At 39.2% G+C, this 13065-nt stretch overlaps 1 protein-coding gene across 1 annotated transcript in view; it reads right to left on the reverse strand.

Annotated features, from left to right (window-relative positions):
• The window catches only part of SLC9C2 (solute carrier family 9 member C2 (putative)), a 92218-nt gene that overhangs the window by 12885 nt on the left and 66268 nt on the right, over positions 1–13065 (reverse strand). Inside the window, exons 19-22 of the mRNA XM_033199193.1 lie at positions 11391–11539; positions 10581–10706; positions 8278–8376; positions 4473–4640 (exon numbers count right to left, since the gene is read on the reverse strand). Coding sequence (XP_033055084.1) covers positions 4473–4640; positions 8278–8376; positions 10581–10706; positions 11391–11539 — 542 coding nt within the window. The remainder of the gene's footprint in view (positions 1–4472; positions 4641–8277; positions 8377–10580; positions 10707–11390; positions 11540–13065) is intronic.

The raw sequence follows: 13065 nt of genomic DNA on the forward strand, positions 1-13065 counted from the left end.
TGATGTTCATCAGAGATATTGGCCTGAAGTTTTCTTTTTGTTGTTGCACCTCTGCCAGGTTTTGGTATCAGGATGATGCTGGCCTCATAAAATGAGTTAGGGAGGTGTCCCACCTTTTCAATTTTTTGGAGTAGTTTCAGAAGGAATGGTACCAGCTCCTCTTTGTATCTCTGGTAGAATTCGGCTGTGAATCTATCTGGTCCTGGGCTTTTTTTGGTTGGCAGGCTATTAATTACTGCTTCAACTTCAGAACTCATTATTGGTCTATTCAGGGATTTTAATTCTTCCTAGTTTAGTCTTGGGAGGGTGTATGTGTCCAGGAATTTATCCTTTTCTTTTAGATTTTCTAGTTTATTTACATAGAGGTGTTTATTCTCTGATGGTAGTTTGTATTTCTGTAGGGTCAATGGTGATATCCCCTTTATCATTTTTTATTATGTCTTTTTTATTTCTCTCTCTTTTCTTCTTTATTAATCTAGCTAGCAGTCTATCTACTTTGTTAATTTTTTCCAAAAAATCAGCTCCTGGATTCACTGATTTTTTTAAAGGGTTTTTTGTGTCTCTATCTCCTTCATTTCTGCTCTGATGTTAATTATTTGTTGTCTTCTGCTAGCTTTTGGACTTGTTTGCTCTTGCTTCTCTAGCTCTTTTAATTGTGATGGTAGGGTGTTGATCTGAGATCTTTCTAGGTTTCTGATATGGGCATTTAGTGCTTATAAATTTACCTCTTAACACTGCTTTAGCTGTGTCCCAGAGATTCCGTTATGTTGTCTCTTTGTTCTCATTGGTTTCAAAGAACTTCTTGATTTCTGCCTCAATTTCATTATTTACCCAGGAGTCATTCAGGAGCAGATTGCTCAATTTCCATGTACTTCAGTTTCCATGGTTTTGAGAGAGTTTCTTAATCCTGAGTTCTAATTTGATTGCACTGTGGTTGAGAGAGAGTTTGTTATGATTTCAGTTCTTTTGAATTTGCCGAGGAGTGTTTTGCTTCCAATTATGTGGTCGATTTTAAAATAAGTGCCATGCGGCACTGAGAATAATGTATATTCTGTTGATTTGGGGTGGAGAGTTCTGTAGATGTCTATTAGTTCCACTTGATCCAGAGCTGAGTTCAGGTCCTGAATATCCTTGTTAATTTTCTGTCTTGTTGATCTGTCTAATAATGACATTGGGGTGTTAAAGTCTCCCACTATTATTGTGTGGAAGTCCAAGTCTCTTTGTAAGTCTCTAAGAATTGATTTTATGAATCTGGGTGCTCCTGTCTTGGGTGCATATATATTTAGGATAGTTAGCTCTTCTTGTTGAATTGATCCCTTTACCATTATGTAATGCCCTTATTTGTCTTTTTTGATCTTTGTTGGTTTAAAGTCTGTTTTGTCAGATACTAGTATTGACACCTGCTTTTTTTGTTTTGTTTTCCATTTGCTTGGTAATTTTTCCTCCATCCCTTTGTTTTGAGCCTATGTGGGTTTTTGCATGTGAGATGAGTCTCCTAAATGCAGCACACCAATGAGTCCTGACTCTTTATCCAATGTGCCAGTCTGTGTCTTTTAATTGGGGCATTTAGCCCATTTACATTTAAGGTTAATATTGTTATGTGTGAATTTGAGACTATCTTCATGATGCTATCTGGTTATTTTGCACACTATGCAAAATAGTTGATGCAAAATAGTTTGATGCAGTTTCTTCATAGTGCTATTGGTCTTTATATATTTGGAGTGTTTTTGCAGTGGCTGGTACCAATTGTCCCTTTCCATATTTAGTGCTTCCTTCAGGAGCTCTTGCAAGGCAGGCCTGGTGGTGACAAAATCCCTCAGCATTTGTTTGTCTGGAAAGAATTTTATTTCTCCTTTTTTTATGAAGCTTAGTTTAGCTGGGTATGAAGGTCTGGGATGAAAATTCTTTTCTTTAAGAATGTTGAATATTGGCCCCCACTGTCTTCTGGCTTGTATGGTTTCTGCTGAGAGGTCCACTGTTAGTCTGATGGGCTTCCTTTTGTAGGTGACCTGGCCTTTCTCTCTGGCTGCCCTTAACATTTTTTCCTTCATTTCGACCTTGAAGAATCTGATGATTATGTGTCTTGGGGTTGATCTTCTCATGAAGTATCTTCGTGGTGTTCTCTGTATTTCCTGAATTTGAATGTTGGTCTTTCTTGCTAGGTCAGGGAAGTTCTACTGGATAACATCCTGATCCTGAAGTGTGTTTTCCAACTTGGTTCCATTCTCCCTAGCTCTTTCAGATACTCCAATCAATCATAAGTTTGGTCTTTTTACATAGTCCCATATTTCTCGGAGGTTTTGTTTTTTCCTTTTCATTCTTTTTTCTCTAATCTTCTCTTCTTGCCTTATTTGAGCAAGATGGTCTTCAGACTCTGATATCCTTTCTTCCACTTGATAGATTCAGCTACTGACCCTTATGCATGCTTCATGAAGTGTTCATGCTGTGTTTTTCAGCTCCATCAGGTCATTTACGTTCCTTTCAAACTGGTTATTCTAGTTAGCAGCTCCTGTAACCTTTTATGAAGATTCTTAGCCTCTTCGCATTCGTTTTGAACATGCTCCTTTAGTTCAGCAGAGTTTGTTATTACTCACCTTCCAAAGCCTACTTCTGTCAATTCATCCATCTTATCCTCCATCCAGTTCTGTGCCTTTGCTGGACAGGCATTGTGATCATTTGTAGGGGAAGAGGCACTCTGGCCTTTTGGGTTTTCAATGTTTTTTCGTTGATTCTTTCTCATATTCATGAGTTTGTCTAATATTGATCTTTGAGGCTGTTGACCCTTGGCTGGGGTTTTTGTGGGGACTTTTTGTTGTTGATGATGCTGTTGTTGTTGCTTTCCGTTTTTCTTGCAGTGGTCAGGTCCTTCTTCTGTAGGGCTGCTGCAGTTTGCTGGGGGTTTGCTTCAGGCCCCATTCATCTGGTTTGCTCCCACACCTGGATATGTCACTCAAGGAGGCTGGAGAACAGCAAAGATGGGGTGCCTGCTCCTTCCTCTGGGAACTCTGACCTTGAGGGGCACCAACCTGATGCCAGTAGGAATGCTCCTGTATAGGGTGTCTGACAACCCCTGTTGGAGGGTCTCACCCAGTTGGGTGGCACAGGGAGCAGGACCCATTTAACGAACCACTTTGACTGTTCCTTGGTCTTTGGCTCATTTTTATTTGAATTCCCCACACCTAGTGAAATGTCAGGACACTTAGGTGTTGAATAGATAACTTCTTACTTAGCAAATGAAACACAGAAGGAAGTTTAAAAACAAATATTCCTCTTTTAACTTTTAAGTTCAGTGGTACATATGCAGGTTTGTTACATAGGTAAACTTGTGTCATGGGGGTTTGTTGCACAGATTATTTCATCACCCATGTACCCATAGTTATTTTTCCCGATTCTCTCCCTCCTCCCACCCTCCACCCTCCAAAAGGCCCCCGTGTGTTTTGTTCCCTTCTATGTGTCCATGTGTTCTCATCATTTAGCTCCCACTTATATGTGAGAACATGTGATATTTGGCTTTCTGTTCCTGCATTAATTTACTAAAGATAATGGCCTCCAGCTCCATCCACAGTTCCTGCAAAAGACATGATCTCACTCTTTTTTAGGGCTACATAATATTCTATGGTATATATGTACCGTTTCTTTATCCACTCTATCATTGACAGGCATTTAGGTTGATTCCATGTCTTTGCTATTGTGAATAGTGCTGCAGTGACATACATGTGCATGTGTCTTTATAATAGAATGATTTATATTCCTTTGGGTATATACCCAGTAATAGGATTTCTGGGTCAATGGTATTTCTCTCTTTAGGTCTTTGAGGAAATGTCACACTGTCTTCCACAATGGTTGAATTAATTTATACTCCCACCAATAGTGTGTAATTGTTCCTTTTTCTCCACAACCTCTCCAGCACCTGTTACTTTTTGACTTTTTAATAGCAGCCATTCTGACTGGTGTGAGGTGGTATCTCATTGTGGTTTTGATTTGCATTTCTCTATTGATCAGTGATGTTGAGCTTTTTTTCATATGCTTATTGGCCACACGTATGTCTTCTTTTGAAAAGTATCTGTTCATATCTTTTGCCCACTTTTAATGGGGTTGTTTTAAAAACAAATAAATATTCTTTAAAAACACTGTTGTCATAATGGTGACCATTTATTGAGCACCTTTATGTGTCAGGCATGTTACGTAGATGTTTTCCTAATCCTCATAATATCAAAAGGTAGGTATTCTCTCTACTTCATAAACAAGGACACTGAGACTTAAGGAGGTTAAATAACTACTCCCTTAGGCAGGATGCAGTGGAGCTTGGCAGAGTCTGGCATGTGAGACACTAAATCTGCCTTTTCAGCTATGTTACCTCCCAATAGCTGGTTGGGTGACTAAGATGTCAAAACCACAAAAAAGAAAAGATGCTGGCATTTTTTACTTACTTGAGGAAAAATTAATAACTCATGACAGAACCATTTTCCTACCTGTAAACTAGTTTCACAGATGATGGTATATTCAATTTCACGCTTAAGCAGACAGTTTAGCTCTCCAATTATGTCCCCAGTAGTACAGAACTCTGTAAACATGTCTCTGGACTTTCTATCAGGCCTTTGGCTACTCTCTATTCCAAAGGTAGGAGATAAACTATGCAACTGCAAAGGGAAAAAAGTGTGCAAAGGGAAAGAAAAAATTAAAATTTTGATCAAATCACAGGAGCTCCCACTATTTCTTACAACTTTCCAATGGAAGACAAAGATCTCCTGTCAGGTGTGAAAGAAGAATTAGGCTTAAGGGAAAAAATCATGATTTCTTTCACATTTCAACTCCCAAGGCAAGGATTTTTTTTCTAATCTTTAGTTTTACAGATGACCCTTATTTACAACTTTCTATTTATAACTGTCTTATATAAAAATCCCACCAGGGCTGGGCACAGTGGTTCACGCCTATAATCCCAGCACTTTGAGAGGCCAAGGCAGGCGGATCACAAGATCAAGAGTTTGGGACCAGCCTGGCCAATATGGTGAAACCCTGTCTCTACTAAAAAAAAAAAAAAAAAAAAACAACAAAAATTAGCTGGGCATAGTGGCATGTGCTTATAGTTCCAGCTACTCAGGAGACTGAGGCAGGAGGATTGTTTGAACCCAGGAAGGAGAGGTTGCAGTGAGCCAAGATCATGCCACTGTGCTCCAGCCTGGGCGACAGAGTGAGACTCCATCTCAAAGAAAAAAAATATCCCACCAAAACTGGAAATTATAGTATGCAACTAATGCAATCACTCATTGAGTCCATTAGATATTCTTACCACAATGGGTTAATGCATCACATGGAAATAACTTTTGATTGCCTGGGCACATAAATCAAATATTATGAATTAATATGCCTCCAAACCAAGCCATGATGTTAATGAAAGCCTTGTCTCTTTTCCAAATGCTTAAGAAAAATTACCATGCAACATCAACAGGAAAACGTTTTAGGAAGAACATAGGATGGTTGAGTTACTTCAAGAAAATAACTGGTAGGCATAACTGGAGAAAGCAGAGAGGTATCAGATTTTAGGGGGAAGCTGAAAGAATTGGGATTAGAAGGATTACAGAATTTTTCAGAAAGTTTAGCTGTAACCATCAAAGAGGAAGGGTATTGTTCAAGACACAGGAAACAGGACGCAAACGGTCACCTCTCCCAGCAATTAGCATTCGGACTTTTAAAGGCATTCAGGCTTCCACAGGAGTTTGATTTTTTTTTTAAATGGCTGTAATTTTGAGTGCAATTCAAAGGATCTTTGAGCAATGAAGAATTCCTCTGCTTTTTGCAAACAAAGAAAAGATGATGACATTTGAGGTAGGCAGCATTTGAAAGGAGGCCCCCCAAGATTCCTGTCTGTTGCTCAACCAAATACTAATCTAGGGACTGCAGTGAAAGGACTTTGAAGTGGAATTGAGGTTGCTAATCAGCTGACCTTAAAAAGATGATTTATGGAGTTAAGGATACTAATCAGTTGACCTTAAAAAGATCTACAAAGTCCCTTCACAGCCGTACCAGATTAGTATTTGATTAAACAACAGACGGGAATATTGGGGGGACTGTAATCACATGAGCCCTTGCAAGTAGAAGGGAGTCCATCAGAGAGAGATGTGTGAAGGATTCCATATATCTTTGCTTGCTCTGAGACGTGAGGACCTGCACGCAAAGATGAAAGAGAAGCTCTAGGAGCTCAGGGTGGGCTCCAGCTGACAGCCTTGAAGAAGCAGGGACTTCTGTTCAATAGCCGTAAAGAATAACTACATCTGCCAACGATCTCAAAGAGCCTAGAAACAGATTCTGCCCCTAGAGCTTCCAGAAGGTAATGCAGCCCTACTAACATCGTGATTTCAGCTTCTTGAGACCCAAGCAGTGAAATCAGCAGAACCCATTGGATTTCTGACCTACAGAACCATGAGATAATATATTTAAGCCACTAAATTTGTAATAATTTGTTATGGTATCAAAAGAGTACTAATATAACCTCTTCAGACCAGACATCATTGGACTATAGTTTAATAAGGCGTAGCTAGTCCAGTCACTGCAGGAAAATCCCCAAAGAAACATGTTACAGCGAGTTGCAGCTTTTAAGTATTGAACTTGCCATATTTCATAAATACTGGCAGCTGTGTGGTTTTCCTAGAATTCTAATAAGAGTATAGTATAATGGCTAAGCACATGGATACTGGAGATAAGACTACATGGGTTCAAAGTAATCTTTGGCCTCTGAGTATGTGTAGTTGGGGCCAAGTGAATTAATTTTTTTCTGTGCATCAGTTTTCTCATGTAAAAAAATAGGGTTGTTGGCCGGGTTCAGTGGCTCACACCTGTAATCCCAGCACTTTGGGAGGCCGAGGCAGGTGGCTTGCTTGAGGTCAGGAGTTCAACACCAGCCTAGTGAAACCCTGTCTCTACTAAAAACACAAAAATTAGATGGGCATGGTGGTGTGTGCCTATAATCCCAGCTACTTGGGAGGCTGAGGCAGGAGAATCTCTTGAACATGAGGGGGAGGTGTTGCAGTGAGCTGAGATGGCCTCACTGCACTCCAACCTGAGCAACAGAGTGAGACTGTCGCCCAGGCTGGAGTGCAGTGGCAGGATCTCGGATTCTCGTCTCAGCCTCCCAAGTAGCTGGGATTATAGACATGTGCCACCATACACAACTAATTTTTGTATTTTTAGTAGAGACAGGGTTTTGCCAAGACGAGGCTGGTCTTGGACTCCTGCCTCATGTGATCCACCTGCCTAGCCCTCTCAAAGTGGTGGGATTACAGTTGTGAGCCATCGTGACTGGCCCATATTGCCTTTCTCGACTACCTTTTAAAAAATCACAATTAATCTCTTCATATCTCCATCATCTCTAACACACTGTAAACTTATTTGTTTTGTTCATTGTCCCATCTCCTTTTATCTCTCTACTAGAAATTAGGCTCCAAGAAGGCAGGGATTTGTGTCTGTTTTGTCAATCCCGTGCCTAGAATTAACAGTGCCTGCCACATGGTGGTAATGAAGCAAGTATTTTGTTGAATAAATGAATGACTGGATGAACGAAAAGTGCTTAGAATAGTGCCAGAGAGTAAATAAGTGTTATATTGTGTCAGTATTCTATTTATTATAGTAGTTTATTTCCATGATATTTTAAGGTCTAATATACCCGTTTCAAAACCAGAAAGCCGAATGCATTATTTTTCCCATAATAAGGATTTGTCATTTTATGACCATCATCTAGGATGATCTAGGAATTATTTGGTTCACAAACTGGGGCTCACCCATGAATTCAGCTACTAAACTACTGTTATGCAGATACAAAGGATTCTTTTCCCCATCACTCTACTGAAATCGCTCTCTCTCTTTCTTTCTGTTTCTTTCTCTCTCTCTCTCTCTCTCTCTCTCTCTCTCTGGTCAACAAAAGCCTCCCATTGGACAGATTAGAAGTGGTATTTTTGATCCTCATCCTAATTCCTTTAGGTGAGTAATTTAAGCCACGTCAAGTATTGATTTCCTTGTCTGAACATTCAGAAAAATCCTGCTTCCTCCCAGGATTGCTGCAAGAAATAAGTAAAGACTATGATAGTTAGCATTTTGTAGAATGGGAAGCACATTTCAGGTGTTGCATATTTATCTCTCAGCTGTCATGCTCAGAGTAGAAATGGTTTCATCACATTAAAAATGTAAACTTTTTCAGTATCTAAATTTACTCTTATTCTGCAATTATATGTTTCAAAATACATTTTAAGTAAAAAAAAAAAAAAAAAATCAATAGTCCCTTACAATTGCCATTCCTGAAATAATTAAGTAGATTCCTTGTGGCATTTCACCTCCTTTACAAATGATATCTCCATAGTCAAAACAGGCAAGTTTGGCTCTTTCCTGGGTGGGAATAAAAGGAAAAGAAAAAGAGAGTCAACATATATATGTTATATATATATGATTTTATATATGTTATATATATGATTTTATATATAATCATATATATATAATTTTAAAGCTAAAATAGCTTCCAAGTAGCATAAAACACAAACTATATTCTTGGTTTATTACTGAACTGTAACGTGCTAATGTACCACATCAACTTCTAGAAATAAAGGAACAGGCAAACAGACTTTGACTTTGTGATTAGTACTCAGCATAGTAACTGATATAACTATGGAATGAATATGCACATTAATGAATGAAAACTTTCTTTTCAGCCCCGTTTGGGGCTTGGGTTATAATGGTAAGCTAAACAATTTCCCTGCCTTCAGAACAAACTTTTAGTTATGTTGGGTAGATATTTACAATCAAATGGGATAATTATGACAAAGAAGACAGGGACAGGGTGCTATGCAAAAAAAAAAAAAAAATGGGGCAGAAAAGCCACAGGATCCTATCTTGGTTGTTCAGTGAGGCCTTTACAGCAGACAGGACAGCTAAGCTGAGACTTGAAAGAGGAGGAGCAGATAGCTCGGATAACATGAGTTGAAGACCTCCAGGGCAGAAGATTCATATATACAAAATCCAGAAGCAAACTGAACGTCTGCAGTTAGGGTAATAGCAAAGACTGTATATGTCTCAGGCAGGGAGGGATGGAGACCAGGGTGGAGCCATCCACTAGGAATCAGCAGGTGCAGTACCTGCATCTACAATACTTTTAGACACTTATAATGATGTTTTAATGTCTTTTAGAATCAGGAGGAAAATTAGTTTTAGATAAAGAAAAATGTTTTAATATATAATACTAATATATTCATTGTTATACTAACAGTCATAAAGTCTAATTTTTCATAGTTTTGTGGAGGAAGAGGCCCATGAAGGCAGAAGTGCCCAGGGCCCCTGAGAGTCATGACGTTCTCTGGACCCTCTGCAACTGCCCTGACTTCATGTGCTCTCTCCAGCACCGCTCCTGCCAGGGGCCTCTGTGCTGCTCCTGGAACACACCAGGCACACTTGGCCTTGGGGACTCCTTACACCCACTACTCCCTTTGCCTGGAGTGCTCTTCTCTAAGACACTACCTGGCTTGCTCCCTCCCTTCTTTCACATCTCTCTTCAAATGTCACCTTATTAGAGCAGCCTTCCATGGCCGCTCTGTATTACCTTTTCTCTCGTTATTTTTCTCTAGCACTTATAACCATCTGATAGGCTATATGTTTATGTGTTTGGTGTGTTTATTGTCCATCTCCATTCATATAATATAAGCTTTATGAAAGTAGGGACTTCGGCCAGGCACGGCGGCTCACGCCTGTAATCCCAGCACTTTGGGAGGCCAAGGTGGGTAGATCACTTGAGGTCAGGAGTTCAAGACCAGCCTGGCCAACATGGTGAAACCCCATCTCTACTGAAAATACAAAAATTAGCTGGGCGTGGTGGCACATGCCTGTAATCCCAGCTACTTGGGAGGCTGAAACAGGAGAATCACTTGAACCCAGGAGGCGGAGTTTGCAGTGAGTCGAGATTGCACCAGTGCACTCCAATCTGGGCAGCAGAGTGAGACTCTATCTCAAAAAAATAAATTAATTAAATTAAATTAAAATTAAAAAATGAAAGTAGGGACTTTATCTACTTTGTTTACTGCCATATCACCAGACCTAGAACAGTCCCTGACATTAGAGGATATTCAATAGATATTTGTTGAAAGAGTCCAAAGTCCTGTTGCAACCCTCAGCTGACAGAGCATGAACTTGAACACACCTCAGTTCTCACCGTTCCCTATTATACTACGGCCAATCAGCTTTACTTTTACACTATCTGCCTGGTCTGTATAGTAACTTAAATTCGAGACCCTTGCTCTAAAAAATGTCTCTCCAAGAGCGTACATCGAGAAGTCCAGAACTCCACAACATAAAATAGAATGGGATTGGTAACAGTCAGACACATATAGCTACTCCTAAGCAGATAAGTCATTGTGAAAAACTATCTTTGCCCTTTAGGCTCAAAAAGAGATTTATTCCTCCTCTAGACTTTCCTGGGCCTCCGTCTTGGCTTTTCCTGAATTGGCCAGTATGTGATATGCTTTTCTGTTAATCTTGCATTAGGGAGTGGAAAAAATAGTTAATTATCATCAAACCTGAGCCAGAATAGAAAAGAAAATCTTTACCTTGAAGAAGTCAATGAGAACATCTTTACCTTCCAGCCAAATGATGTTGTGAAGGTATTTGTCAGGAGTTGGGGGTGGGATTGCCTTTGGAAAGTTATTTAGTGCTTTTAATTTTTTAAGAAGTACCTAAAAACAAATAATCAAAATAATGGGGATCAGATCCTGTAACAGAAAATGGACAGTAGGCAAAAACTAAGGAAATCTAAATAAACTACTGTTAGGCAAGTATAACCTTGATGTTTGACTCACAGCTTCTCTCTTCCTATCTAAATTCCTCTAACCATTTTTGTCCCTAGTCTCCCCTTACTACTATTTTCACTGACTTATTAACTCGGATTGAACCTATCATCTTCATAATTCAATTGACACAGCGGATGGAGAAGCAGAAAAATCTAGTGAGTCTATAGGATGAGCCAAAGGAAGATGCCATAGAGGGCAACCCTGTTAGGAAATGGAAAATCTAGAAAGTTTTCTACATCTCTGTTCAAATCCCTTCCTTAGGCCTTGTCACATAGCCTGGCTATTGTGGGTTCTATAAAGTACTCTGTGTCCTTTTGATAAATCCCCCAACCATTTCTTTCCCGACTTAGTACAAGTTGGTTTCTGTTACTTGCAATCAAGTAGTTTTGACAAATGGAGTGTACTGGGTAGCATTGGCATTCGTCGTCCTTTGCATTATCAAAGGCTGAAGGTGATTATAGACTTACCACCTGTGGTTAAACAATTTTTTTCAATCTCCCTCCTTATTACACACTGCTAAAGTAACCATGAAGGCTGGGGTATTATGCAGATAGAATCAAGCAAAATTACCTTATTTATCTCAGTGCTCTCATGCTTATCAATAATGCCTCTTGAACAAAGGAAGGTGAGATTTTTTAGAGCTTTAGCAATCACATTCCGGATTGCCTGTTTAGTCTTCAAAGCAATGACAACATCACGACCTTCATGCTCTATGAGTCCTGCAGCAAAGAAAATAAAATTCAGTAAGTGGCCTGTGCAATAACCACAATAACTAATATTAGTATAATACTGTATAATTTCCGAAGCATTTACACAATATTCTTTTATTCTAGTTTCATGCAGAACTCGTGAGGTCAGCAGGACAAGAGTTATTTTCAACCCTATTTTATGGATGAGAAAATTGGAAACTGGCTTCCCCCACCAGCTAAGAGAAAATCACTCTGTCTTATCCCCGTGGCATCTCCTCTATATCTCTATTATGGAACTCATTACATTATCATGTTACTGTTTTTACTTCTCTGTCTCATCCTCCATATTGTATAATTTTTGTTGGTTAGATGAATACGTGACAGAATGAAAGTATCCCTGGACTTTGGCTGGTAGGTCTTTATGAGATCAAGGTGCATATTCTTTCCCCTTTAGTAAACCTGAGAAGACATGAACTGGACTGTGAGTCGAGGCTAAAATTGCATCTGTTTCATCTTCGTATTCAACATTGAACACAATGCTTGCCATATCGAAGGTACACACTCTTTTTTTTTTTTAACCAAATGAATTGACCACTAAAGTGAAAGGTAGCAATGATCAAAAGCATAGGTTTTAGTGTCAGATACACCTGGGCTAGAAACCTGGCTCACTACTTACTAACCATAGGGCCTCAGGCAAATTAACCTCTCTAATAATAGTATTTGCCTCATAGAGTAATTATAAGGATTAAATGAGATAATGTACATAAACAGCAGTTCTTGCCATGATAAGCATTCAGTCATCAGTTGCAGTAACCACATGGAAACAAGCACTGCCTTTTAGAATAGTGAATTGAGAAAACTTTGTAATATTCCATACTGATCTAAAACATAATATAAAGCAGCTGTCCTAACCCCTAATCTTTAAAAGCACAGAAATAAAAATCTGTCAATATGTAAATGGCAATAATGGGTCATGGGTTTTCTGAGATAATGCCAAAATATTCTAATCTATTGTCTCTAAACTTACACTTTCATTCATTATACCACATTCTTTCCATTTTGATTTGGAAAGTGTAACCCCATATGGCATCTTACAATGTGGTCATGAATATGAAATGGTTTTACTTTATTTTCTTTTCTGATAACTTCTATTTATTAAGGGCTTTCCGTATGCCAGGCCGTCTACCAGATGCTTTTGCACACACTGAGAGCCTGGCCCACAGCCCCACATGAGGAAAGCTGACCCAAAAAACTTGGCATAAAATCCTTGGGCTCCTGCTCTGTGCTTCAAGTAAAGTGGAGTGACTGGAGATACTCAAGAAATGACATTCGTTGCAGCCCTACATTCCAGAGTATCTTTGCAAAAACAAAACAACAAAACAAAAACATTTTGGTAACCTTTACGTGGCTTTTTCTTCTAACCTTGAGGACTCTGACCTTGCCACCTTAATACACTTTCCACACTCCTCTCATTCTTTCCTCTACACCCCCATAACAACTAACAGGACTCTGCTAACTTTTTCAATTATCTATTGATACGCTCACATACTCCACAA

The sequence above is a fragment of the Trachypithecus francoisi genome, unplaced genomic scaffold, assembly GCF_009764315.1.
Source record: "Trachypithecus francoisi isolate TF-2019V2 unplaced genomic scaffold, Tfra_2.0 Lachesis_group5, whole genome shotgun sequence".
NCBI classification, from domain to species: Eukaryota; Metazoa; Chordata; class Mammalia; order Primates; family Cercopithecidae; genus Trachypithecus; species Trachypithecus francoisi.